The 25,732-nt window shown below is 56.3% G+C and overlaps 1 protein-coding gene across 1 annotated transcript; it reads right to left on the bottom strand.

Moving 5' to 3' along the window:
- Window positions 1–246: 246 nt before the first annotated feature.
- Window positions 247–21,090, bottom strand: TMEM82 (transmembrane protein 82). Its single transcript, XM_084651956.1, has 6 exons — window positions 20,884–21,090; window positions 20,728–20,800; window positions 18,001–18,175; window positions 15,780–16,188; window positions 10,855–11,042; window positions 247–1,948 (listed from the first exon to the last, which is right to left on the bottom strand). Exons 1-6 carry the CDS (start codon window positions 20,960–20,962, stop codon window positions 1,820–1,822), a joined length of 1,053 nt encoding a protein of 350 aa, XP_084508082.1. The 5' UTR covers window positions 20,963–21,090; the 3' UTR covers window positions 247–1,819.
- Between the last annotated feature and the right edge of the window lie 4,642 nt (window positions 21,091–25,732).

The raw sequence follows: 25,732 nt of genomic DNA, 5'->3' as shown, positions 1-25,732 counted from the left end.
ACTGGCAGGTTGGACTGGCCTATGATATTACCTTCACCCATGATCTTACTTGGCTGGATAGGCCAAAGCAAAGATACAAATGCCAATCAGAGGAGGGCACGTCGGGGGCAGGCTGACGTGGGGGGGGAGGGGAGGGGAAAAGAAGATTGAAGCACATCAGGCCACATAGCTCCAAACATTTCCTGGCACCTCGCTTGTCACTGATCAGGTCAGGACCCACAGAGGACAATGATAAACAGTCAGAAGTGCAGTAATGAAAGGTGAAGGGGCTCTTGCCACCCACCCTCCAGCTCAGCGTATTTTATACACTTTATTCTCTCGTATGGTCATACGACTGACAGCACAAGCGTCCACAGATTCCCCTCTTCCGCTTAAAACTCACTAGACCGGAAGTGGATGCGCACGGCTCCTCATGTCTCATGATGGGACGTGTCTGGAGCCCAGCCCAGTCGCTCATTGCAATCACTGTGCCGGAGGAGGTGGACCAAGGGTTGTGAAGGAGAAGCTAGTGCAAGGTCAGACAGAGCCTGAATGGGACAGAGCAAACACATGGCCAAGGGGGATGAGACAAGCCTGGAGCAGCAGGTCCGGACAGTCCCCTCATGGGCTGCTGAACTTCAAGGTCAGCTCCAGTCTCACCCAAAAGCAGAATTCAGAGATCCAGTCCAGCTGAGCCAGCCCGTGCTATCCAAACATCCAGCCCAGCTGCAGGCTCATCCCCTTCAGAGCCCCTGTGGAACGGGCTACAGAGGAATGGCTCTGCGCCCCCAGGACAGTTAGATGCTTAGGGGTACTGAGTGACACCCCAGCCCCTGGTGCAGAGGGACGCTGAGGAGGTACACATGGTGGGTAGGGCTGGCCTGCTGCTGTGAAATGAGAGGGAGCCCCCACCTGCATCAACACCCAGTGTGGAGGGGTATTCCCTTGGCAATGAATTAGGAGTGAATTCTTTACAATGAGTGTGTAGGTGCTGAATTAACAGGCCTGGACCTGGACCTCCATCCCCCAACTTGTCTCCCCTGCTACCCTGCCGAGGGGTCTCAGCCTTGACTTGAAGGGACAGCCTCCAGGAAGAGAGCAAGGTCCATGCCCATTCACTCGCTAGCAGAGGCTGAGCAGGGGGCCGATGGGGATTGTGTGTCAGGCAATAGGGACACCTGTGCCTAGATCCAGCTGGCCACCAAAAAAGCAGATGGCAGCAGCCGGGTCTGGCTTGGACCAAGCTCCTCCTAGCCCTCCTGTCCACCATGGCCTCTTGCCCTCCACCCACCTCCATCACTGGCCTCATGCACTGGTTCAATGGGCAAGAAACTTGGCTTTGGGGTTGATCCAGGGACAGCTGGCTCCTGAGACGAGCGCAGCAAGCTCAGGCACCTGGAGAGGCTGGGATCGCTAGCGGACGAGAGGTTCTGGGTGGGGCAGGCTAGAGACGATCTGGAAAGAGCCAGCAGGGAAAGTGAAACCTTTAAACACCAGGGGTGGTGGGGGAATGGTTTCCCATTCACCAGGATGCGATGCGGAGGGCGACTGGGGGCCTCCCCATTTCCAGGGACTGGGGCACATCGACCAACCACAGTGTGTTTGGGGTGCGGGGAGCAAAGAGTCATCTAGGTAGTTTGCACCGTCCCAGGTTAACAACCGTCCATTTGATCATGTCCTCAGCAGATCGCCCCCGAATCTGGTTAGTATCTGGAGCACATATGGCATGTGAATTAAGCCGCTTCAGTTGGCACGGCCTGAAGCTTAAAATGTCACATTTCAGTCCTGGTTGCTGGGGCTTTGCCTTTCTTGCCATCGCTGGAACACGGCAGCCCCTTCCTCATCTCTCGGCTCCGGCCCCTCCACTTGAGGACTTGGTCACTGAGCTGGATTTTCTGCCAAGGGCCTCAGGCCTAGGCTGGGGCTGCCTGGAACTGGAACCGGGTTCTGGGAACCTTTGAGAAAAATCCTGCAGAGAAGGAAAACCCCATCCCCGACCACCACACAAATATTAGACAGTGAACAGCCTCTCCGGCCAAGAATCTGCACCCGCAGCCTGCCCAAGGAGCATCAGGGATAAGCTAACGGGCAGCTACCTGGGTCCCATAGCCAAGAGGACACAGGAGCTCTCTTGGGCTCTCACTGGGCTGCACAGCCTTGGCCCACTCCCCAGACAGGAGTGCCCTGAGGAGCTGCTACCTGTCTCCCTCCCACACTTGGGGCCCAGGTCTCTGCTGGCGTCAGAGTCATTCCACCACAGAGAACTGGGCCCTTGCGCTGTGCACAGGATGTTCTCATTTGCTCCATTGCAACTGGTGGCTGGCTTCATCCTCCTGCCTCTGTGGCAACTCCTTAGCTACCCATCCGCGTTCCTGTTGACCCGCTATGCTTAACATACTTCTCCTCTCCCCGCACTCCCACAATTCCTCCCCCACCCAGGTCAACTCCTCCTGTGTCTGACCAGGAGTTGGGAGGTTTGGGGGGAACCCGGGCCCGCCCTCTACTCCGGGTTCCAGCCCAGGGCCCTATGCGACAGCTACAACTCCCTGGGCTACTTCCCCATGGCCTCCTCCCAACACCTTCTTTATCCTCACCACAGGACCTTCCTCCTGGTGTCTGCTGATGCTTGTACTCCTCAGTCCTCCAACAGTCCACATTCTCACTTTCAGCTCCTAGTTCCTCTTGCTCCCAGCTCCTCACACGCGTGCCACAAACTGAAGTGAGCTCCTTTTTAAACCCAGGCGCCCTGATTAGCCTGTCTTAATTGATTCTCTGCAGGTGTTCTAATCAGCCTGTCTTGTTTCCAGAAGCTTCCCGATTGTTCTGGACCCTTCCCTGTTAAGGAGCCGGAATCGTTCTTCACTCGCTCCTGAGCTATTTGCTTTCCTTTCTTTCCTAAAGCCCCCCGGCCCGGATTTTTCACACTTTTCCTTTTGCTTAGTTTCCCCCCCCGCGTTTGGGCCGGACGCTTTGTTTTTTTGGTTTCGTTTTTTTTCGTTTTTTTGAGCTGCGTCAGTGTGCTGGCCGGTCGCCAGCACCCCCCCCCCCCCGATGCCTGCTTTTGGACTTTGCTCCTTGCTTACTTGAAACCCCCGGAGGAGGGGGGGAGGACTGCCAACCTGCTGTCCGGAGAGGGGAGTGGACCCCCCCCAGACCCAGCTGTTTTGCTTTTTGCCTGGACTTTTTCCGAGAGCCTTGGGACAGAGCCAACAGCTGTAGCAGACGCCAGAGGCCGGAGAACTCCCGGGCAGCTATGAATCATCGTGGAGAGAGGCCGTAAGACTGAGGGATTTCTTTTGAATTTCTACCCTCGGGGGGGGGAGTTGACTGCATTTCAGCTGCGCCTGCGGCGGCACAGGGGTGTAGCAGGGAGCTACCCCCAGGTCCATCGGTGCCCCCAACCCCCCCCACCACTATTACAACTATCACGGCCCCCGCTGCTTCGTCCCTGCTGGCAATCTGCCATCTGCCTTCGGATCCAGCTGTTTGCTTTGGACTTTGCCTTTTGGACCAGGCATAACAACCAACCAAGCGAGACTCTTTGGACACTTGTGGTGGGTTGTCCTCCCCCCACCCCCCCCCCCGGATTGTTTACCCCATAGCCTACCCCTACTACCGGACCCCGATTTTTGCCCCCCCCCCCCTCCCAGTGTTTCCCTGTCTCTCCCTGCTTACAATGGCAGAGAAGGAGGGACGCAAGGCCCCTCCACCGAAATTGGTTGCCCCTTCCCCATCTACCCTCCTGCCCACCCCTCAAGATTTCCCCACCGCCTCCATTGTTAGAACCCCTGCCACCGCCCCCGCTGGGGCATCGGCAGTGGGAGGCACCGGGGCGATTACTACTGCTGCTCTGGTTCCTGCCCCACTAGATTCTAGGAACCCCCCCCCAGTTAGACGGAAAAATCGAAGCGGGCCAAAAGGGAAGGGCCCCGCTAATGCCGCTGGACCCTCCGTGGCAGAGGCCGCCCCCACCACAGTGGCCTTGTCATCGATCGCGGCACCCCTCCCAGCTGTTCCCTCCACCAGCTCTGCGACCATCCCTCCCCCGGCCCCCAGGACGTATGCCCGGGTGGCGACAGGCCCCCCCTTACCTGCCGCCTCCTCATCTCGCCCTCCCACTGCCTCCGCTGCCTTTACTAGTAGTCGGGGCCCTCTTCCCGCCCTGACCAGGAAGCACGGTGTTCGTTGCCTCCTAGTACCCGCCTCGCCCCACGTGGAGGCATACGTGCAGGCGTTGGCGAAAGTGGTAGGACCCATGGCCATTGTGGCGGCCTCCAAGATGTATGGGAAGGTCGTTCTCTTTCTGGCCTCGGAGACTGCCGCCCAGGAGGCGGTGGAGAAGGGCCTAGTGGTGGGGGGGGTGTTTCTCCCCCTGGAACCGCTAGAAGATCTGGGCGTTCGCTTCGTCCTCACCTCCGTTCCTCCCTTTTTACCTAATGTTGCCCTGTTACCTGCTCTTTCTGCCCTGGGGAAGCTTGTTTCTGTTATTAGCCCTCTCCCGTTAGGCTGCAAGGACCCCGCCCTCCGTCACGTCCTATCGTTCCGCCGGCAAGTGCAGATTTTACTGCCGGCGGGGGTGCGTGACGGAGAGGCGCTCGAGGGGTCCTTCCTAGTTCCCTACCAGGGAGCCCGCTATAGGGTCTTTTATTCCACCGGAGAGGCCCGGTGCTACCTCTGCCGCTCGGCAGGGCATGTCCGCAGGGACTGCCCTTTGGCCCGGGGGAGAGGGGCACCTGAGACCCCCGAGACCCGGCGGGATATCGGCCCTGTTGTTGCCGACACCCCTGGCCACCCGGCACCCGACACCACCCCCCCTCCCACCCGATCCACCGCTGCCCCCGTCCGGGCCCAAGAGGCACCCCTCCAACAACGCCCGGGCGACCACGGGAGTCCCACTCTTGCCGTAACCACCTCGGCAGAGCCTATGGAGGGGGGTGTGGCAAAGCTTTTACCGGGTGCAGGAGAGGGCTCGCCCCAAGGAGAACCCCCCGCCCCTAATGCTGCCTTACCGCTACCCCCCCAAACCCCTGAACCTCTGCCTCCGCGCCCCGCTCCGTCCCCTGCTACTCCACCCCCGGACGACGCCATGGAGGGCTGGACTGTAGTCCAGGGGAAGCGAGGCAAGCGGAGGGCTCGAGCTCCGCTGCATTCATCTGACGCGGAAGCCCCCCGGAAGACCAGGAAGGGAGGTACCGACCCTGAGCCTCCCGCCTCGGCCACGAGTGAGATCCATTCGCTGGTGTCGGGAGGTGAAGATAGACCAGCATTGGAGGGTGGAATCCCCCCTCCGCGGGGGACCCTCCCCTCCGAAGCCCCGGGGGAAGCCCCTTCTAACCAGATACCACCTGAACTCCCAACGAACCCCGACGTGACCGCCGAGGCGGGCCCTAGCGGAGAGGCCCCTGGGGTGGTGGGAGTCGGCCTCTCCTCTGTGTACGCAGAGATTGAAGCCCTGGATTTGACCCCGGTCACCCAGGGAGGGGATGATTTACTGCCGGCCGGCCTCGATTTGGGCAATCTCACCCCAGGCCCCCTCTCCCCATGCCCTTTCCCCCTGACTGCCTTTCCGGGTGAGCACCCCACGGAAAGTGGTTTTACCGCCTGGGGCCATGGCTGCCACGACCACCCCGGAGCCGGTACCTAGCATTCCTCGGAGCCCCCTCCCTTGCCCCTTCACCCCCGACCCTGCTCGGGAGGCGCCTTCTTTTCGCTGTGCGCCTCCTGAAGCCCAGGGCCTTACCTCTGCCCCTGCCCCCACCCCTATTCCGGTTCAGTCTCCCTCCTCCTGCAAGGCTACCGCCGCCCCTGGGGTTATTTCTTTTCCGCCCTTTGCAGATTCCCCCCAGGGAGCAGTCTTTATGTTTTCTAGTTGCGACTCCCCAGGAGTTGCACCTTTCCCCCTGCCATCCCCGTCCGCCCCAAGGCACGAGATGGAGTTAGTAACCCCAGCCTGTCAGACACCCCGTCGGCGGTCCGCACCCTGCCTACCCGCCTTAGCGGACCACGAAGCTGCATCAAAAGCCCCACCAGGGACTGCTCTGGGAGTTGTAACCCTACCCCCCCATGAGCTGCAGCATGCATTACGGGAGTTCTTGAAACGATGCCGTGGTGCCCGCGATAGGGCACAGCTGGCTCTCCAGCAATGGGGGGACTTTGATCGACTCCTTCGGGCCGCGAGAGCCCTTATGAGGGAGGGTAGAGGGCAAGGGAAGGGCGGTGCCGCGGCCTACGAGCGGGCCCGCAGCTTCCGGAAAGAGTTACTTACTCACGGGATGGGACACGGGTTGCTACGCGACCCGCCGGGGGCCATGAGTACCCCCACCCCTGAGAACTCCCCACCCCCCCAGCCCTCCGCATGACACCTCTCATCATTGTAACCCTGAACACCAGGGGCTGTAGGATGGCTCTCCGCAGGTCCCAGGTGCTCTCCTACCTTCGGGAGGGGAGGTACTCTGTGGTTTTCCTGCAGGAGACCCACACGGACCCAATCGCCGAGGATAGGTGGCGGCTGGAATGGGGGGACGGGGTATACTTTAGCCACTGCACGGCTTGGCAAGCTGGAGTGGCGACCCTGTTCTCCCCCACCCTGCGGCCCGAGGTGCTCGGAGTCACTGAGGCCGTGCCGGGCCACTTGTTGCACCTCCGAGTTCGTTTGGAGGGGCTCGTGGTCAATTTTGTTAATATCTATGCCCCGCAAGTGAGCTCACAGCGGCCGCAATTTTACCAGCAGGTGTCCGAATTTCTCGACACCCTGGATTCACACGAGTGCCTGATCCTGGGAGGGGACTTTAACACCACCCTCGAGGAACGGGACCGCTCGGGGGCCGAGCCGAGCCCGGCCGCCGCGACCATTCTTCGAGACATAGTCGACTATCACTCCCTAGTGGACGTCTGGCGTGACCATCACCCAGATGATACTTCCACGTTTACCTTCGTTCGGGTGGAGGCCCGTCGGTCGCACCGCTCTCGGTTAGACCGTATTTATCTATCCCGTCTCCATCTTTCACAGGCCCACTCCTCCACCATTCGGCCGGCCCCTTTTTCCGACCATCATTTGGTTGCCGTCACGGTCTCCCTCCGTGCAGAGGGACCGGGGCCGGCTTACTGGCACTTTAATAACAGCCTGTTGGAGGACGAGAGCTTTGTGATGTCCTTCCGGGAGTTTTGGCTGGCCTGGCGAGAGCAGTGGCGTGCCTTTCCCTCGGTGCGGCGATGGTGGGATTTAGGGAAGGTGCGCGCCAAGCTCTTCTGCCGCAACTACACTCGGGGCACCAGCCGACGGAGAAATGCGGCGATAGAGCAGTTGGAACGGGAGGTCTTAGAGCTGGAGAGGCGCCTGGCCGCCAGCCCCGGGGACCCGTCCCTCTGCGGAGCGTGCCGGGAGAAGCGGGAGGAACTTCGAGCCCTCGAGGACCACCGGGCCCGAGGTGCCTTTGTCCGGTCCCGCATCCGCCTCCTTCAGGAGATGGATCGCGGCTCCCGCTTCTTCTACGCCCTGGAGAAAACGAGGGGGGCCAAAAAACACGTCACCTGCCTTCTAGCGGAAGACGGCACCCCCCTCACGGATCCGGAGGAGATGTGTGGGAGGGCCCGTGACTTCTACGCAAACCTTTTCTCCCCGGATCCAACCGATCCTGGCGCTTGCGGGGTGCTCTGGGAGGACCTCCCCACGGTCAGCGTGGGCGACCGAGACCGGCTAGAGCTGCCTCTCACCCTGGCCGAGTTCTCGGAAGCCCTCCGTCGCATGCCCACCAATAAATCTCCGGGCATGGACGGGCTGACCGTGGAGTTTTATCGCGCGTTCTGGGACATCCTTGGCCCAGACCTAGTCACTGTCTGGGCTGAGTCCTTGCAGGGCGGGGTCCTCCCTCTCTCGTGCAGACGAGCGGTGCTCGCCTTGCTGCCGAAGAAGGGGGACCTCCGCGACTTACGAAACTGGCGTCCCCTCTCACTCCTTAGCACAGATTATAAAATCGTAGCGAAAGCAATCTCGCTGCGGCTAGGGTCCGTGATGGCGGACGTGATTCACCCAGACCAGACCTATACTGTCCCGGGTCGCAGCATTTTTGACAACCTTTTTTTAGTCCGAGACCTTTTGGAACTCGGGCGGAGAGACGGTCTGTCGTTCGCCCTCCTGTCTCTCGATCAAGAGAAGGCGTTCGATAGGGTAGATCATGGGTACCTCCTGAGCACCCTGCGAGCGTTTGGATTCGGATCTCAGTTTGTGAGTTTTCTCCGGGTGCTGTACGCCTCCGCAGAGTGTCTGGTTAGGCTCAACTGGACCCTGACCGAACCGGTCAGCTTCGGGCGAGGGGTGCGGCAGGGGTGTCCCCTCTCAGGCCAGCTGTACGCTCTGGCGATCGAGCCTTTCCTCTGTCTCCTCCGCAAGAGGTTGACGGGGTTGGTGCTGCGGGAGCCGGAACTGCGGCTGGTCCTGTCGGCGTACGCCGATGACGTCCTCCTCGTGGTCCAGGACCCGGGCGACTTGGCGCGAGTGGAGGCATGCCAAGCCATCTTTTCGGCAGCCTCCTCCGCCCGAGTCAACTGGGTCAAGAGCTCTGGCTTGGCGGTGGGGGGCTGGCGGCAGGTAAGCCCCCTCCCACCCGCGCTTCAGACCATCCGGTGGAGTGCCGGCCCTTTGCTCTATCTCGGCGTTTACCTTTCTGCCACGCACCCTTCTCCGCCGGAGAACTGGCAAAATTTGGAAGGCGGCGTGATTGAGCGGATCAGGAAATGGACGAGGCTACTCCGATGTCTCTCCCTTCGGGGGAGAGCACTGGTGCTTAACCAACTAGTCCTGTCCACGCTCTGGTACCGGCTCAACACCCTAGCCCCGGCCCCGGGTTTCCTGTCCCACCTCCGGAGATTGATTCTGGAGTTCTTTTGGTCAGGATTGCACTGGGCCCCTGTTGGAGTTCTCCACTTGTCCCTGAAGGAAGGAGGGCAGGGCCTGAAGTGTCTGTACACTCAGGTCCGCGTTTTCCGCCTCCAGGCCCTGCAGAGGCTCCTTTATAGTGTAGGTAGTTCGCCGTGGAGCATATTGGCGCATGCCTTTTTACGCCGCTTCCATGGGCTCCGCTATGACCGACAGCTCTTTTATCTTTGTCCGAGAGGTTTTCCGCGAGACCTCTCCGGGCTGCCGGATTTCTACCAGGACCTCCTCCGGGCCTGGAAACTGTTTTCAACGACCAGGTCCGTGGCGGCCATCGTGGGGGCAGATCTCCTCACGGAGCCCCTGCTACACAACCCCCAACTTTGTGTGCAGGCGGCGGAGTCCCGCACGGTGCGCCAGAGGTTGGTCCTGGCGGGAGTTACGAGGGTCGGGGACCTCCTGGACTACGACCGGGGGGACTGGCTGGATCCCCTGACGCTCGCTCGACGCATGGGGCTCTCCAGCCTTCGCACCCCCCGGCGCGTGCTTCAGGAGGTGGAGGCCGCTTTGACCCCCGCCGCTCGGGCTTATGTTAGCCGAGCCTTGTGCGAGGGCGCGCCCCGCCCATCCCTTACCCCAGGCCCGCCGGACCTTTCCATCGGGCCCCTACTCTGTCGATCCCAACACACCCCTCATCCTTTCACTGCGAGCCGGCTGCATGAACTGCAACCGGTCGGTTTTCAAGTTGCATCACGGAAATATCTATATACACTCACGCTCCATACCCTTCACGCCCGCACCCTGGTGTCCCGCCCCGATACAAAGTGGCGAGATCTCTTACCACCTTTGGAGGGTGAGCACCCTCGGTGGGCCAGCCTGTACTCCACCTTGGTCCCGAGGCCCGTCGGGGACATCAGTTGGCGGCTCCTTCACGGGGCTGTGAGCACGGGCGTGTTTTTGACACGTTTTACCTCCCTTCCGGAGACTTGCCCTTTCTGCAACGTGAGGGAAACCCTGGCGCACGTCTATTTAGAGTGTGCCAGATTGCAGCCTCTTTTTCGGCTCCTCACAAATATTCTTTTGCGCTTTTGGCTTCATTTTTCTCCCCACCTCTTTATCTATACACTCCCCATCCGTGGCCCCACCAAGTCGCGGGATCTCCTGGTTAGCCTCCTCCTAGCCTTGGCTAAAACAGCCATTTATAAGACCAGAGAGCGGAGGTTGGCTCATGAGGCGTCCTGCGATTGTGAGGCCGTTTTCCGACTCTCAGTACATTCACGTATCCGGGCGGAGTTCCTCTGGGCAGCGTCCACCGACTCCCTTGACACCTTCGAGGAGCGGTGGGCGCTGTCCGGGGTTCTCTGCTCGGTGACCCCGTCCGGTTCCCTCCGTCTGACCCTCTGATTGAGGGAAAGAGCGAGAGCCGCCAGTCACAGCCGTTAGTTGCTGTGAATACCATCATTACTGTCTTCTAGGAGGGGTCCTATAATACATGGGTGTACCCCCCTCCCTCCCAACCACCCACCCCGCAGCCGTGCCCATCTTGTCGGGCACTCTCAGGAGAGGGAGGGTCGGTGTCCCTGGGCGCGGCACTAGGTAACTCGAGAGGGTGGAAGACCACGAGTGTCGAGGAAGCCCCCCCGCTCTAGGCCACCAGGTAACTCAGGAGGGTGGAAGACCACGAGTGTCGAGGAAGCCCCCCCGCTCTGGGCCTGGGCTAACCTGAACACCTCTCCCTCCTGAAAGCTGTTGTGTTATACCTTTGATTGCGTTGTTTTGTTGCTAAGTTTTTTTTTTTTTTTTTCTTTTATCCTTTTGTATTCTTTGTAACTGTTACAAATAAATTTCCTTTCTGTTTCAAAAAAAAAAAAAAAAAAAAAAAAAACCTTCCCTGTTACCTTAACCAGGGAAAAGGGACCTACTTAACCTGGGGCTAATATATCTGCCTTCTATCACTTTCCTGTAGCTATCTGGCCTGATCCTGTCACAGTGGGCAGTCTCACCTGAGCCCGGCAGATGTCCAGCATGATCCCTGCCCGAACCAGGCACCAGATCTCACCCACCAGCGAGATGAAGATGTTCATGATGTCCATCCACCGGCCGACTGTCATTAGGAGGATGAGGAGGCCTCCCATCCTCACAAACACCGTCTGATAGACCATCTGCTCGCTGGGGTTATGCCTCTGCTCCTCTGCCAGGAACAAAGCCATCCCACAGTCACGGCATGAACCATTTCCTACCCTCCCTTTGGGCTTGGGCAGCAGCTTCAGCCACGCCATGGGGCTGCTATGGCCAGGAAAATGGCTTAGAAATGGTCCCTTCCAAAGACACTGGGTACAGCTACGCTGGAGGTGTAACTCCCAGCTCGGGCAGACACATCTGCACTAGCTTTGGTCAAACTAGCATGCTAAGAACAGAAGAGTAGCTGCAGCAGCACGAGTGGTGGGCTGGGCTAGACACCTGAAGTATGTACCAAGGGTCCCAGGCAGGCAGGTTCACAGGGTGACTAGCCCATCACCGCCACAGCTCCGCTGCTAGTTTTGTATGCAAGCTCGGCCACATCTCATGCCAGTCTCTCTACCTAAGGTGGAAACTGCCCCTGTGGCTCCAGCATAGACACACCCTTTGTGACACCAGGAGCTTTGCAGCCACATTGCAGCCATGGGAGAGAAAAACTGGCATCTGTTCTGTCCCCAGGGAGGGGCTGCAGGAAGCCATGCTCCTGAGCTGCTGCCCAGGACAGTCCAGATCTCTGCCCTTGGCAGAAATTGGAGAATGGACTGTAGGCATTGGATTTCTACGACCTGTGCTATGCAGGAGGTCAGAAGAGAGGATCACAGTGGTCCCTTCTGGATTTATAATCTGTGGATCAAGGTGGTGGGAACAGTTCCCGGGACTGTGCTTCATTGCAAAGGCAAAGCTAAATGCTGAGGTTAAGAATGAGAGAGAAACATGCCTGAGCGCTACCGAAACTACACAAGCAGCAGGAGAGAATTCGGTCCCATTTTGGTTCCAGACATTCATGCCCACCACACTCGCTCCACCAACAAAGGGCAAAACAGAAGCGCCACATCATCAGAACAAGCTCCCATTGGCTGATCATACCCTTGTGGGCAGCTTGGCCCCTTGTCCTGCATCCAACAGCTGGACTAGTGAAGAGGGCTTTAAACTAGGTTCACCGGGGGAAGGAGACCAAAGCCCTGAGGTAAGTGGGCAAGTGGGATACCGGGAGGAGGCACGAGCAGGAGCGCGTGAGAGGGGAGGGCTCCTGCCTCATACTGAGAAAGAGGGGCAATCAGCAGGTTACCTCAAGTGCCTATATACAAATGCACGAAGCCTGGGATGTATAAGTAGGGGCATAGTGAGCAGATCGAGGGACGTGATCGTCCCCCTCTATTCGACATTGGTAAGGCCTCATCTGGAATACTGTGTCCAGTTTTGGGCCCCACACTACAGGAAGGATATGGATAAATTGGAGAGAGTCCAGCGAAGGGCAACAAAAATTATTAGGGTTCTGGAACACATGAGTTATGAGGAGAGGCTGAGGGAACTGGGATTGTTTAGTCTGCAGAAGAGAAGAATGAGGGGGGATTTGATAGCTGCTTTCAACTACCTGAGAGGTAGTTCCAGAGAGGATGGTTCTAGACTATTCTCAGTGGTGGAAGAGGACAGGACAAGGAGTAATGGTCTCAAGTTGCAGTGGGGGAGGTTTAGGTTGGATATTAGGAAAAACTTTTTCACGAGGAGGGTGGTGAAACACTGGAATGCGTTACCTAGGGAGGTGGTGGAATCTCCTTCCTTAGAAGTTTTTAAGGTCAGGCTTGACAAAGCCTTGGCTGGGATGATTTAACTGGGGATGGGTCCTGCTTTTGAGCAGGGGGTTGGACTAGATGACCTCCTGAGGTCCCTTCCAACCCTGATATTCTATGATTCTATGGGAAACAAGCAGGGAGAACTGGAAGTCCTGACACAGTCAAGGAATTATGATGTGATTGGAATAACAGAGACTTGGTGGGATAACTCACATGACTGGAACACTGTCATGGATGGATATAAGCTGTTCAGGAAGGACAGGAAGGGCAGAAAAGGTGGGGGAGTTGCTCTGTATGTAAGGGAGCAGTATGACTGCTCAGAGCTCAAGTATGAAACTGCAGAAAAACCTGAGAGTCTCTGGATTAAGTTTAGAAGTGTGAGCAACAAGGGTGATGCCGTGGTAGGAGTCTACTATAGACCACCGGACCAGAGGGATGAGGTGGACAAGGCTTTCTTCCGGCAACTCGCAGAAGTTACTAGATCGCAGGCCCTGATTCTCATGGGAGGCTTCAATCACCCTGATATCTGCTGGGAGAGCAATACAGCGGTGCACAGGCAATCCAGGAAGATTTTGGAAAATGTAGGGGACAATTTCCTGGTGCAAGTGCTGGAGGAACCAACTAGGGTCGGAGCTCTTCTTGACCTGCTGCTCACAAACCGGGAAGAATTAGTAGGGGAAGCAAAAGTGGATGGGAACCTGGGAGGCAGTGACCATGAAACGGTCGAGTTCAGGATCCTAACAAGGAAGAAAGGAGAGCAGCAGAATACAGACCCTGGACTTCAGAAAAGCAGACTTTGACTCCCTCAGGGAACTGATGGGCAAGATCCCCTGGGAGAATAACATGAGGGGGAAAGGAGTCCAGGAGAGCTGGCTGTATTTTAAAGAATCCTTATTGAGGTTACAGGGAAAAAACATCCCGTTGTATAGAAAGAATAGTAAATATGGCAGGTGACCAGCTTGGCTTAATAGTGAAATCCTTGCTGCTCTTAACCACAAAAAAGAAGCTTACAAGAAGTGGAAGATTGGACAAATGACCAGGGAGGAGTATAAAAATATTGCTCGGGGATGCAGGAGTGAAATCAGGAAGGCCAAATCCCACCTGGAGTTGCAGCTAGCAAGAGATGTTAAGAGTAACAAGAAGGGTTTCTTGAGGTATGTTAGCAACAAGAAGAAAGTCAAGGAAAGTGTGAGGGAATGAGGGAGGCAACCTAGTGACAGAGGATGTGGAAAAAGCTAATGTACTCAATGCTTTTTTTGCCTCTGTCTTCACGAACAAGCTCTGCTCCCAGACTACTGCACTGGGCAGCACAGCATGGGGAGAAGGTGACCAGCCCTCTGTGGAGAAAGAAGTGATTCGGGACTATTTAGAAAAGCTGGACGAGCACAAGTCCATGGGGTCGGATGCGCTGCATCCGAGAGTGCTAAAGAAGTTGGTGGATGTGATTGCAGAGCCATGGGCCAAAAAACTCATGGTGATCTGGGGAAGTCCTGGACGACTGGGAAAAGGCTAATGTAGTGCCCATCTTTAAAAAAGGGAAGGAGGAGGATCCTGGGAACTACAGGCCAGTCAGCCTCACCTCAGTCCCTGGAAAAATCATGGAGCAGGTCCTCAAGGAATCAATTCTGAAGCACTTAGAGGAGAGGAAAGTGATCAGGAACAGTCAGCATGGATTCACCAAGGGCAAGTCATGCCTGACTAATCTAATTGCCTTCTATGACGAGATAACTGGCTCTGTGGATGAGGGGAAAGCAGTGGATGTGTTGTTCCTTGACTTTAGCAAAGCTTTTGACACGGTCTCCCACAGTATTCTTGCCAGCAAGTTAAAGAAGTATGTGCTGGATGAATGGACTATAAGGTGGATAGAAAGCTGGCTAGATTGTCGGGCTCAACGAGTAGTGATCAATGGCTCCATGTCTAGTTGGCAGCCGGTATCAAGTGGAGTGCCCCAGGGGTCAGTCCTGGGGCCGGTTTTGTTCAATATCTTCATAAATGATCTGGAGGATGGTGTGGATTGCACCCTCAGCAAGTTTGCAGATGACACTAAACTGGGAGGAGTGGTAGATATGCTGGAGGGTAGGGATAGGATACAGAGGGACCTAGACAAACTGGAGGATTGGGCCAAAAGAAATCTGATGAGGTTCAACAAGGACAAATGCAGAGTCCTGCATTTAGGACGGAAGAATCCAATGCACAGCTACAGACTAGGGACCGAATGGCTCGGCAGCAGTTCTGCAGAAAAGGACCTAGGGGTTACAGTGGACGAGAAGCTGGATATGAGTCAACAGTGTGCCCTTGTTGCCAAGAAGGCCAATGGCATTTTGGGATGTATAAGTAGGGGCATTGCCAGCAGATCGAGGGACGTGATCGTTTCCCCAATATTCAACATTGGTGAGGCCTCATCTGGAGTACTGTGTCCAGTTTTGGGCCCCACACTACAAGAAGGATGTGGAAAAACTGGAAAGAGTCCAGCAGAGGGCAACAAAAATGATTAGGGGACTGGAACACATGAGTTATGAGGAGAGGCTGAGGGAACTGGGATTGTTTAGTCTGCAGAAGAGAAGAATGAGGGGGGATTTGATAGCTGCTTTCAACTACCTGAAAGGGGGTTCCAAAGAGGATGGCTCTAGACTGTTCTCAGTGGTAGCAGATGACAGAACAAGGAGTAATGGTCTCAAGTTACAGTGGGGGAGGTTTAGGTTGGATATTAGGAAAAACTTTTTCACGAGGAGGGTGGTGAAACACTGGAATGCGTTACCTAGGGAGGTGGTGGAATCTCCTTCCCTAGAAGATTTAAGGTCAGGCTTGACAAAGCCCTGTCTGGGATGATTTAATTGGGGATCGGTCCTGCTTTGAGCAGGGGGTTGGACTAGATGACCTTCTGGGGTCCCTTCCAACCCTGATATTCTATGATTCTATGACTTGCTCATTGGGAGCTCTCCGTTTTAAAGGTCCCATTATGAACAGTTAGTTCTCATGAATAAGACCAGGGGGTTCCTCCGTCATGCCTGGAAGTGCGCAAAACAAAGCCCCTTGCCAAAAATCCCAAGGGCCCTTGGGAGCCTTCTGGCCAGGAAGGAGCTCAGCTGGTTTCTTAGTGGCCACGGGGACCTCACCTTGCATGTAGATGACCAGCAGGGTGTAGCAGATGGTGAGCGGCGTCCAGAAGCGTATGGCCTCCGAGGTGGTGAGGAAATCCCTGTTGATCAGCGCGACAGCGGCCAGGTCAGCCACCACGAAGGTGATCTTGAGGGCGTTGCAGAGCAGAGTGGGGATGCCGTGCCAGGTGGTCAGCAGGAAGATGCAGACTCCGCAGTAGCGCTCCTTGCTGTGGAGCTCGTACATGGTGCAGACGTGCCGGGCCAGCCTCCAGACGTAGCAGGTGATCAGGCCGGCCAGGCCCAAGCTGAGGGTCAGGTTGCAGCTGCGGTGGGAAGCCCCCTCCAGGAGGTAGCTGAGGCTGCAGGAGATGCCGCACCCCAGGGAGTACTGGCACAGCAGGTACAGCTGGCTGCTGTGCGCCCCCTGCGGAAGCGGAGCACTGGAGATGCAGCACGCGCGCTACATGCCCGTAGGGCGGCGGGACGTGTTCCTCGAGACGGAGGCTAGGATTCAGTGGCTGGTCTAATTCCCCAGCACAGCAAATGGAAACCACTCAAGACATCAGAGAGCAGCCGCCAACATGGGGCAGGTAATGTTACAGCACAGCCAAGATAATGGTGGTGTAACGAGACGGCCCAGTATGGTGCACATGGTGCAGCACGGGGACTAGAACCCTGCTCCTTCAGCTCCACCTCCCCCCGCCTTAGCTAAGGGACTGCCCCAATGCAGGCGGCGCCTTTGTTCTCGGTTGCCTTCGAATGTCCGGCACAACATCCCCTCGCCTGCCCTCCACCCCCACCCCCTGGTGGCCTGGGGCCATACATTACATACATGCCTTGAGGTTTCGTGAGCTGCAGACCCTGGTAGGTTCTCCCATCCCACAGCAGCCCAGACAAGGGATGGTCTGGTGTGCAAAACCTCTGAGCCTACACTTGCTTCTAATCATGTGTCATCTGACTCTGCCCAGGAAGGGTGGGCCAGTGGCTGGTACCCTAGGCCAGTGGTTTTCAAACTTTTTTTCTGTCAACCCAGTTGAAGAAAATTGGAGCTGGGGATGAGGGGTTTTGGGTGTGGGAGGGGGTCAGGGCTCTGGGCTGGGGCCAAGGATGAGGGGTTTGGGGTGCAGGAGGGGGTCTCTAGGTTTGGAGGGGCTCAGGGCTGGGAGTTGGGGTGTGGGAGGGGGTCAGGGCTCTGGGCTGGGGCCAGGGATGAGGGGATTGGTGTGCAGGAGGGGGCTCCAGGTTTGAGTGTGGGCTCAGGGATGGGGCAGGGGGACAGGCTTACCTCTGGCAGCTCCCGGTCAGTGGCGCATCTGGGGTGCAGAGGCAGGCTTCCTGCCTGCCCTGGCACTGCGGACCGCACTGTGCCCTGGAAGCAGCCAGCAGCAGGCACCGCCCCCGCCAGCTACCATTGGCCAGTTGGAGCCAGTGCTCGAGGCAGGGGCAGCGCACGGAGCCCCATGCCCCCCCGCCTAGGAGCCGGATCTGCTGCTGGCCGCTTCCGGGGTGCAGCGTGGTGTCAGAACAAGTAGGGACTAGCCTCCCTTAGCCAGGCAGCACTGCCGACGGGACTTTTAACAGCCCGGTTGACGGTGCTGACCAGAGCCGCCGCGACCCAGCGTCTTCCATTCCTGGGTCGAGACCTGCAGTTTGAAAAGCACTGTCCTAGGCTGCCACTCAGCCGATCAACGTTTGACTCCTGGCTCTAGTCTCTTGGTCCTCAGAGCAGCAAGGTCTGGAGAAGGAATCAGAGTCAGCTCTGGAAGGGACTGCTCTGCAGCAACTCCCTCAGGCCAGTGGCAGGGTGTTCATAGACTCCACCCGTAATCAGGTCATCAGCTAGGGCTGGACGCTTCCTTGGGCAGGAATATTACAGGCAAATGGAAGTTGGAGAACCACGCACAGTGTGGCCTAGTGAATAGAGAACTAAACTGGGACTCATGAGACCTGGGTTCTATTCCTGGCTCTGTGTGACCTTGGGCAAGTCCCTACCCTCTCTGTGCCTTGGTTTCCCCTTCTGTAAAATGGGAATAAATGACACAAATCTCCTTTATTAAGCATTTTGAGATCTACTGAAGAAAAGTGCCCTGTAAGAGCTGGGAGTTATTACTACAGTGCACTAGACTATGCATCAGGAATCCACCCTCCTGGTCCAGTCCCAACGATGGCTCATACACGACTACAGAGAGAATCAGGCGATTATTACAGAGGCCCTTACTCAGAGATGACTCCTCACCTTATTCAGGGACAGCAGCATAGACACAGCCCTGAGGGAAAACTCCAGCACCACCAAAGCAGCCACACGATACCCAACCACCGTGAAGATCAACGTCAGTAGAAAGAAGTGGATGTGATCCAGTACAGACCACTGGGAGCGGATGGTCTCCTCCTCCTTCTGCCTGTCCGGGTCACTGGGAACAGAGAGAGACAGGCTCAGGACACTGCTGGCTCAGGATCAGTCCGTGGGGAAATTCCTCCCTCCTGCTGCATTAGGGGAAGTCCAGGTCCTAGGCTGCTAACCTTCAACCACCTTCACCCCCTGTAGCCAGGTTCTTGTAACTCGCCCCTCCGTGCAGTGCCAGAGCGTGGGAACATCCATTGGCTTCAGTGGAAACAAAGCATCTGCAGGATCAAGCCCCAAGGGGCTGTCCGACTGCCCCCCATCACTCCAACCAAGAGCAGCTTTTCTTGCTTTCTCCTTCAGTCCATCCAGGCCCCTCTCCTGCCTGGAGGCTTCCCCCTGCTCCCCAAGTCCTCCATCCAAGGCAGCCAATAATAACTACCATAGCAGCTCAGGATCCCGAAGTGTCACGTGTCTGCTCTAGTTTATGCATAAAGGCCAGCTATGAGCATCCTGCCCCAGCGAGATGCAGCCGGTTCGGGGGGGGAGGAGCTCAAGTCAAAGACACCAGGCCTCAGCCATACACTTATAAACGAGGGGCAGGGGATTTTCACAGAGCAGCTGGGCTTGTGGGTCTTCGGGACTGACCCAAGAGATCCAGGCACACGAAGCTGCCCAAGGTTGGCTCCACCTCACGGGCAGCGACTCTCGAATTCTGGCCACACAAGAGGCCCCCTCAGCCGCAAAGTAAATAATAACCCTGAAGAAACCCAGTTCCAGACGCTTCCCCCACCAAAACTACCCACCCATCTCTTCACTGTCCAGCCCAACGCTCTTTAACCTACGCCAGGTCCCCTGTCTCAGCCCCCCTCCCCGGCAGCTGTTCCTCACAGGTCATCTCCTGGGCTCTGGCCAGGGGATAGAGCGGATCCACTCTGGTGGTGGGTTCAGGGCCAGGGAAGGGGGTGTTCCCCTTTGGCTTTTGAGGCGGCAGGCCTGCCCTGAGCAGCATTGGGGGGGGGGGCAGGTGTCCCTAGGCTGGAGCAAGGCGAAAGGGAAGAGACTCCTTCCAGAAGCAGCTGGGGCTGCGCTGAATAGGCTGCAGCTGCTATAGAAAAGCCGCTTCGTGCAGGGGTAGCTTGGTGCTTTCCCCTCCCTGTGCTGCAGGCAAGGGCTCTGGGGCGCACCCCCACAGCCACCTAGAGACACCCAATTCCCAGCCACAGGGGCGCTAGTGTGTCCTCACAGAGAGGGCTGAGCAGCTCGACCAGCAGAAGGGTTGCCCAGCCTCCAGGATTCATTTCATGCGATGAAACCTCCAGGAAAAAAGCCAGCCAAAATTGGCAACCTTAAGAGTGGCCTGTGCATTGCCGGGTGGGGCACAAAGACTTCTTTTTTGCCATCTTCCCCCCTTTCCCCAAGTGTAGTTAGTATCTGGCCCTGCTGGCCCCCAGAGCCAGCCTGAGGACTGTGGGGCCAGCCAGGGAGCCGATCCTTTGGGATTCGCCTGATCTGACACGTTGGCCAAGCCAAGAGGGGCCCTGAATGCATGTCTTTAATGCAATAACTTTGGAACGCCCTGTCTGATCAATTCCAAAAAGCCAGGGAATGTTCTAGGCATCACTGGGCAGAATCCTACTGATGGGCGGGGGAGGGGTCAGAAAAACCAACAGGGGGAAGGGGGCGGGGCACATGGAGACCCTGGCACCTGGTTTGCAGAGCCAGCAGCTTCAGCCAGGCCTGCAATCCTCTGCAGATCAAAGAGCTGATTGGGGGCAGCCCTTAATACCATCCAGCGTCACACCACCCCAACCCAGCTCTGCCCATCCTCCCCATAGAGGCTAATGTGCCGACCCCCAGAATTAATAATGGGCTGGAGGGGGACGGAAGGGAAGCCCACAAAGCCATGGGTATGGGGGAGAGGGAATGTAGGTACAGAAAGCCCCTGGCATGCAGGGCAGAAAGAGAGACAATTTTATGGGGGAGAGGGACACCCTGTGCCCCTGGCATGAGGGAGGAGTGGGGGGATTGCAGGGAGTCCCTGTAGTAGAAGGGGATGAGGGGGCAGCACACAGGGATCTTGGGGGTGGGGGGGAGGCGGGAAGAGAATGGAGGGAAGTGTGCAGTGAGCTGGGCCTACACAAGGCATGAAGTATATCACGCCCTTGTGTTATAGGCTAGTAAACAGCGTGCGTGTGGGGGGGGGGGGGGGGGAGGGAGGCAGGAGGCAGTCTAGCCCCAGATGCCAGTAAATCTTTGCAATCAGATCCAAGGCTCTGCCCAAGGAAAAAGAGCTAGAGACTCAAACAGATTTTCCTCCACCAGGCCCAGGGGCAGCTCCGATACCAGGGGACTGGCAGGAGCCCAGCAGGGGACAGAACCAGCCATTCCAGACAGCCCGGTACGGTCACGCTACAGGCCAGGATGCTGCGACCCGCCTGAGTTTTAATGCCAGGCGTCAGAGTCCGTTCTTCACCACGTAGCACTCAAGCAGCTTGGGTGCCCATCTCAAGTGAACCCACAGGGCGGTGGGACCTGGGGGCAGGGAGAAAGTGCTTGGAGGAAATCAAAGCTGCTCAGGGAATCATTTTTGTTGGGACAAGCGATTCCTCCCCCACTTACTTCAGACACTGGATGTAGAGATAAATCTTCACCAGGCTGCAGAGGACAGACACGGCACAAGCTCCTATTAGCCCTGCAGGGGAGAAAAGAGCCGGGTGGGTTGTGGGGAAGCCAAGAAGACCAGAGAGGCAACCCAGTAAAGGGCTTTAGCCTCACCTTGCAAGAGAGAGTCCATCAGGGAGGAACCCCAGGCGAAGCCAGGGAGCCAGGAGGCCAGGAACTCAAAGGAGAGCATTTTTCACCAGCACTGAGGGAGCTTGGAATCAGGTGTGAGGAGCTGGTCTCTGCACGGTCTCAAAGGTCTGCAGAGAGACTTTTGATAAGAGGCGCCAGGAGGAGGCTAGGGTGCTGGTAAATCATTCTCCATGAGCCCTGCCTGCAATCAGCTGGCCAGAGAGGGCCGGGGGAGTGGGCAGGCCAGCAGCAGTGGGAAGGGCTCTTCACAAGGTTGCCTGGAATTCCTGTGTTAAAGGGACCCAGCCAGGCAAGTTAGTTCTCAGAACAAGGGTTCACCTAAAGAAATAGTTCCACTCATTGCCCCGTTCACGGCCAAGGAACAGATTTCTGTTGGGCACAAATCATTCGCCCTGCCAATTTCGCATCCCCAACACTGCAATGTTTTGCTAGCCTAAGGCAGCCTGGCCCAGTAGCAACATGGAGGGGAAAAGCTGGGTTCTGTGCTTGGTTCTGCTACTAACTCAAAGCCTGTGATATTGGGCAAGTTAGTTTGTGGCTTGTGCCTCAGTTTCCCCATGTGTAAAATGCAGCAAATGATGCTCGCCCTCTTTCTAAAGAGCTTCCAACCCTTCTGATTAAGACTCTCCTTAAGTACTGGATATTGTTTTTAGTGCATGAAAACTGACCAGAAACAAAAGTGAACTTGCCCACCCCAGCTTCTCCGCTAGCCTCTGAGCATGAAACAGAAACAGCCAAAACATGGAAAAGTACCAGTTTTTAAAAAAAACCTTTGTGGGTTGTATTCTCTCTCTTGGTGCTCACCTAGGGGAAGAAAACTGGTTCTTTTCTTAAAGTGATTTTAAGCCTGACCCCGCCCTGCATCTGTGTAGTTAATCAGTGTAAACACAGGGGCGGGAGACAATATATGGGAGAGAAACTAGAGGAAAAGCTGGTCTCTGTCCCGCTCACCCCCTTTCCTCAGCTCTCTTCTGTCTGGGTATTTCTAACGAGCCTGGTGGGATCTATGTGGAGAAGAGGATGGCAAAGGACCAGCCTCCATTTACATGTCCCTGCCACAGGGTGGAAGGTGCGAATGGTCCAATATAACATTTCTCAGCCAGTTTCTCAACACGGTGGTATTTGTGTTTGAATTACACCCCCCTTTTTCTCTAGCAGTGTGGTCAGACACTGAGGGAGAGGGACCTGTTGGTACTTAGTGATGATTAAAGTAACCAATGATTACTATGATGTCCTGATACTTTAACCCCTTCAGAGCTGCAATCTGAAGGCCCCACTCCTGTGATCAGCTCTGTGTGGGTCAATGCTAACAGCCATGCACCCTGCAGGGCTCATTGCTTGCTAAGCCTAATTGTAGAGCATCTGAGTGGACTGTACTTCAAATCATAGTCAGCCAGGATTTTAGGAGAGCAGGGCACCTTCTGGGGCATGAGCCCAAATCTGCCCCACCTCGCTCCCTGCTACTGGAAACCCTCCCCAGTGCTCAGAGTTGCAGCCCTGTCTGCAAACCCTCGAGAGCAGCTAAAGCTTGAAGCCAGGTGTCATCTCTTTGCGACCTGGCCAGCTTCTGACTGCTCAATGTAGCTTGGGTAGCGGCCCCCATCCCCTATGGCACAAGGAGCTGTTTGGGGCAGGAGGGTTAATTGTTTGTGTCAGTTATTCTTGGCGCTGGGTGGGTCTGCTCCAGCCCACATCCATGGCCTTACAGCCCAGCTGCCCCTGGAATGTTTGAGGGGTGTCTGTCCTGCAAGAGTTTCTGCTGGTGCAGGGGGATAAATTCAGGGGGATGGGGAGGGACTGTGATTTGGGGGTTGGGGGAGTTAGAAGGGACAAGCTGAGTGCTTGACAGAAGGGGCAGGGAGTGGATGGGGCTACTCATGACTTGATATAGGTGTTGGCCACATAAGCAGACACCTAAAGCATCATCCTTTTAAGCACCTCTAGCCCAGCCACCGCCCACCAGCTGGAGGCCAATCAGTGACAGTCCTGGCCTTTTCAGAGTGCCCCCTACCCCCAGCACCAACGGGGTCCCCCTCCCACCCCAACTTTCAGAGGGGAGGGGAACTGACTAGAGCAGCAAACCGTCTAGGGCTAGCCCCAGGGCCAATTCAGAGGGGGGACCCAGCACTGAATTGATGGTGGTGGTGGGTTCTGTATATTGTTGAGTTTCTGCACCACTCGCTGGTGGCATCAGGGCAGGGCACCAGGGGGTGATTCTATGGGGCTGTGCCCCTTTCTGCAGTGCTGTATGCCCTTTGCTCCAGGGGCACACATGAGGGGAGCTGGGCACATGGCGGTATGATGCCAGTGAAGTATAATTGGTCGCATTTCTTGCATGGCCCCAGTAGGTGGCGGCAGGAGTTCGCAGGTGAACCAGGCCTGCTCAGGGTGATGCCAGGTTTAGTTGCTGGTGCACAGGACAGGGATCCCAGCCCCCGTGGGCACACGCTATGGCTGATGTGCCTGGGATTGAACTAGGGATCGCCAGAGCTGAAAGCACAAGCATCTACAGCTTGAGCCACAGCTGGGGGCTGAGAGAGATGCCTACAACCGCCTGTGGCTCCGCACCGAGGGGCCCGTAACGCCCCCCCGTGGGTTACAAATGCCTGGCAGTGCCTGTCCTGCTGCAGCCTGGCATCGGCACCAAAGACCGACCAGCAGGTGCCTAGGGTGGCAGATTGGCGGCAAGGGATGAAGCTGGTGGGACAGCCTGAGGGCGGGGGCAGCTGCCAGACGGGGCTCTGAGGAGCAGGAAGTGGCCCCTGCCCCTTGCCCAGGTGCTCCCCACCCCCAGCACAGGTAAGGCCGGGGCTCAGGCGCTGACCTGGCTCCATGTTAGTGCCCAGCACCCATGGGCTCTGCTGCCCAGCTGCTGCTTCAGCTCTGTGGTGTCTGCTGAGATACCCTAAATCAGTGCTATATAACCGAATTTATGCACCCTGAGTCTTCCTATCCCTATCATAATTTAAAGTTACCGGTAATTCCGCCTTATTATATTTTTGTATCCATTTCAACTCAGTCTGTAAACTCACAACGCTTACAGAGTATTATTGTAATATATAGCTAGATAATATCTGAATGCTACTTAGAGTAAGCATTGCAAGTCTCGTGTTTTTCACAGCATGATGCAATGCTCATTCTTATGACTGCATGTGAATTGGTATAAATACTTGAACTGCTTTATGCAAGGTTAATATTAATACAAAAGTAGGTTTGCTTCAGGGAAAGGAATTTTAGCGCAGCCCACAGACTGTCTGGGAATCCTTCAGCTTCGAGGTAACAACTGACGTTATGGAAGTGTGGTGCGGCCACCGTGTCCCGGCCACGAACCAGACAGCGAGGTGCTCATCTGGAAGGGGGGGGGGCCAAGCTGGAGGGGCAGAGTGTGGGGCACTGGCAGTGCTGGGGCATGGGGACCCCCCTCGCCCCACCCCCTGCGTATGGAAGATCAGTGTGCCCAGTCCTGGGTTGCTGGGGCTGGGGAAGGGAGGGGGACCACGTGCTCCCCATTAACTGGAGCCCTACGGGCTGCGAGCTGCCCACTGCTGAGACAATGGGTCTGTTTGTGGTTGAGCTGAGCCACTCAAGCCTGAGCTCGCTTCCCTCTTGGGCCCTGGGCAGATGGTGCCGACCTGCCTGGAAAGGGCCACTGGGAAGGGTAGCCTTGGCTGAGGGTATTGCCTACCCAGGGAGCAGGTCTCAGTCGCTTGCAGGGCTAAGGCTGAGGGGGTCTTTCATCCTGGTGTGGCCCAGTTCATCCCGGGCTGGTCCAGTTCATCCCAGGATCTGTCACTGGGGCCCAGTAGCCTCTGCAGCCCCAGGCTGGGGTGTGATAAATGAAGGGGGGAGCTCCCTTTTATGGACACCCAGCCAGCCAGTTAGCTAGCTATAAAACCCGTTAGTAGCTGTTCTCTACTTGCTTTACCTGTAAAGGGTTAACAAGCTCACAGGTAAAAGAAAAGGAGTGGGCACCTGACCAAAAGAGCCAATGGGAGGGCTAGAACTTTTTAAAATTGGGAAAAAACTTCTTTGTCTGTGTGTTGTTTTTCTCCTAGAAAGAGGAGAACAGGGAGCAGTTATGCTGTGAGAAGCTGAAAGCCAGGTATGAAAAACCATCAGATCATACCTAAATATTGCTTATCAAAACCCCGCAAAATGCAAGTAAATCAGGGAATGTCTAGGAAGCCACGATCAGGATTATTCCTTTTATTTTTTATTGGCTTGTGGACTCCTCTGTGCTAAACCCCAAATGCTTTTTGCTTTACTTGTAACCTTTAAGCTGGACCTCAAGAAGGTTATTCTTGATGTTTAAATTTTGTAAGTGGTTTTTTTAAATCTAGCAATAGCCTACGTTCCAGGTGTATTTTCTTTTTGTTTTTAATAAAATGTACCTTTTTTAAGAACAGGATTGGGGTTTTGGGGTCCTAAGAGGTTTGTGCAGGTGTTGTTTTAATTAGCTGGTGGCAACAGCTGATTTCCTTTGTTTTTCTTTCTCAGACCTTCCTGGGAGGGGGCGTGAAAGGGCTTGAGGGTGCCCTACAGGAAGGAATTCCCAAGTGTGCCTTCCTGGTTTCAAAGGGTTTCTTTTCATTTGGGTGGTGGCAACAGCTACCCATCCAAGGTCAGAGAGAAGCTGTGACCTTGGGAGTTTAATACAAGCCTGGAGTGGCCAGTGTTAATTTTTAGAATCTTTGCGGGCCCCCACCTTCTGCACTCGCAGTGCCAGAGTGGGGAAGCCTCCAACCCAGCAGCACCAGGTCTGGGGGCGGTGGTAGCAGCAGCAGGGGAAGTGCCGGGGGTCCACTGCAAA

This window comes from Lepidochelys olivacea (genome assembly GCF_965140295.1).
Source record: "Lepidochelys olivacea isolate rLepOli2 genome assembly, chromosome: 18".
Taxonomy (NCBI): Eukaryota; Metazoa; Chordata; order Testudines; family Cheloniidae; genus Lepidochelys; species Lepidochelys olivacea.
The sequence above is the reverse complement of the archived record's forward strand: the minus strand, read 5'-3'. Positions and strand labels throughout refer to the sequence as shown.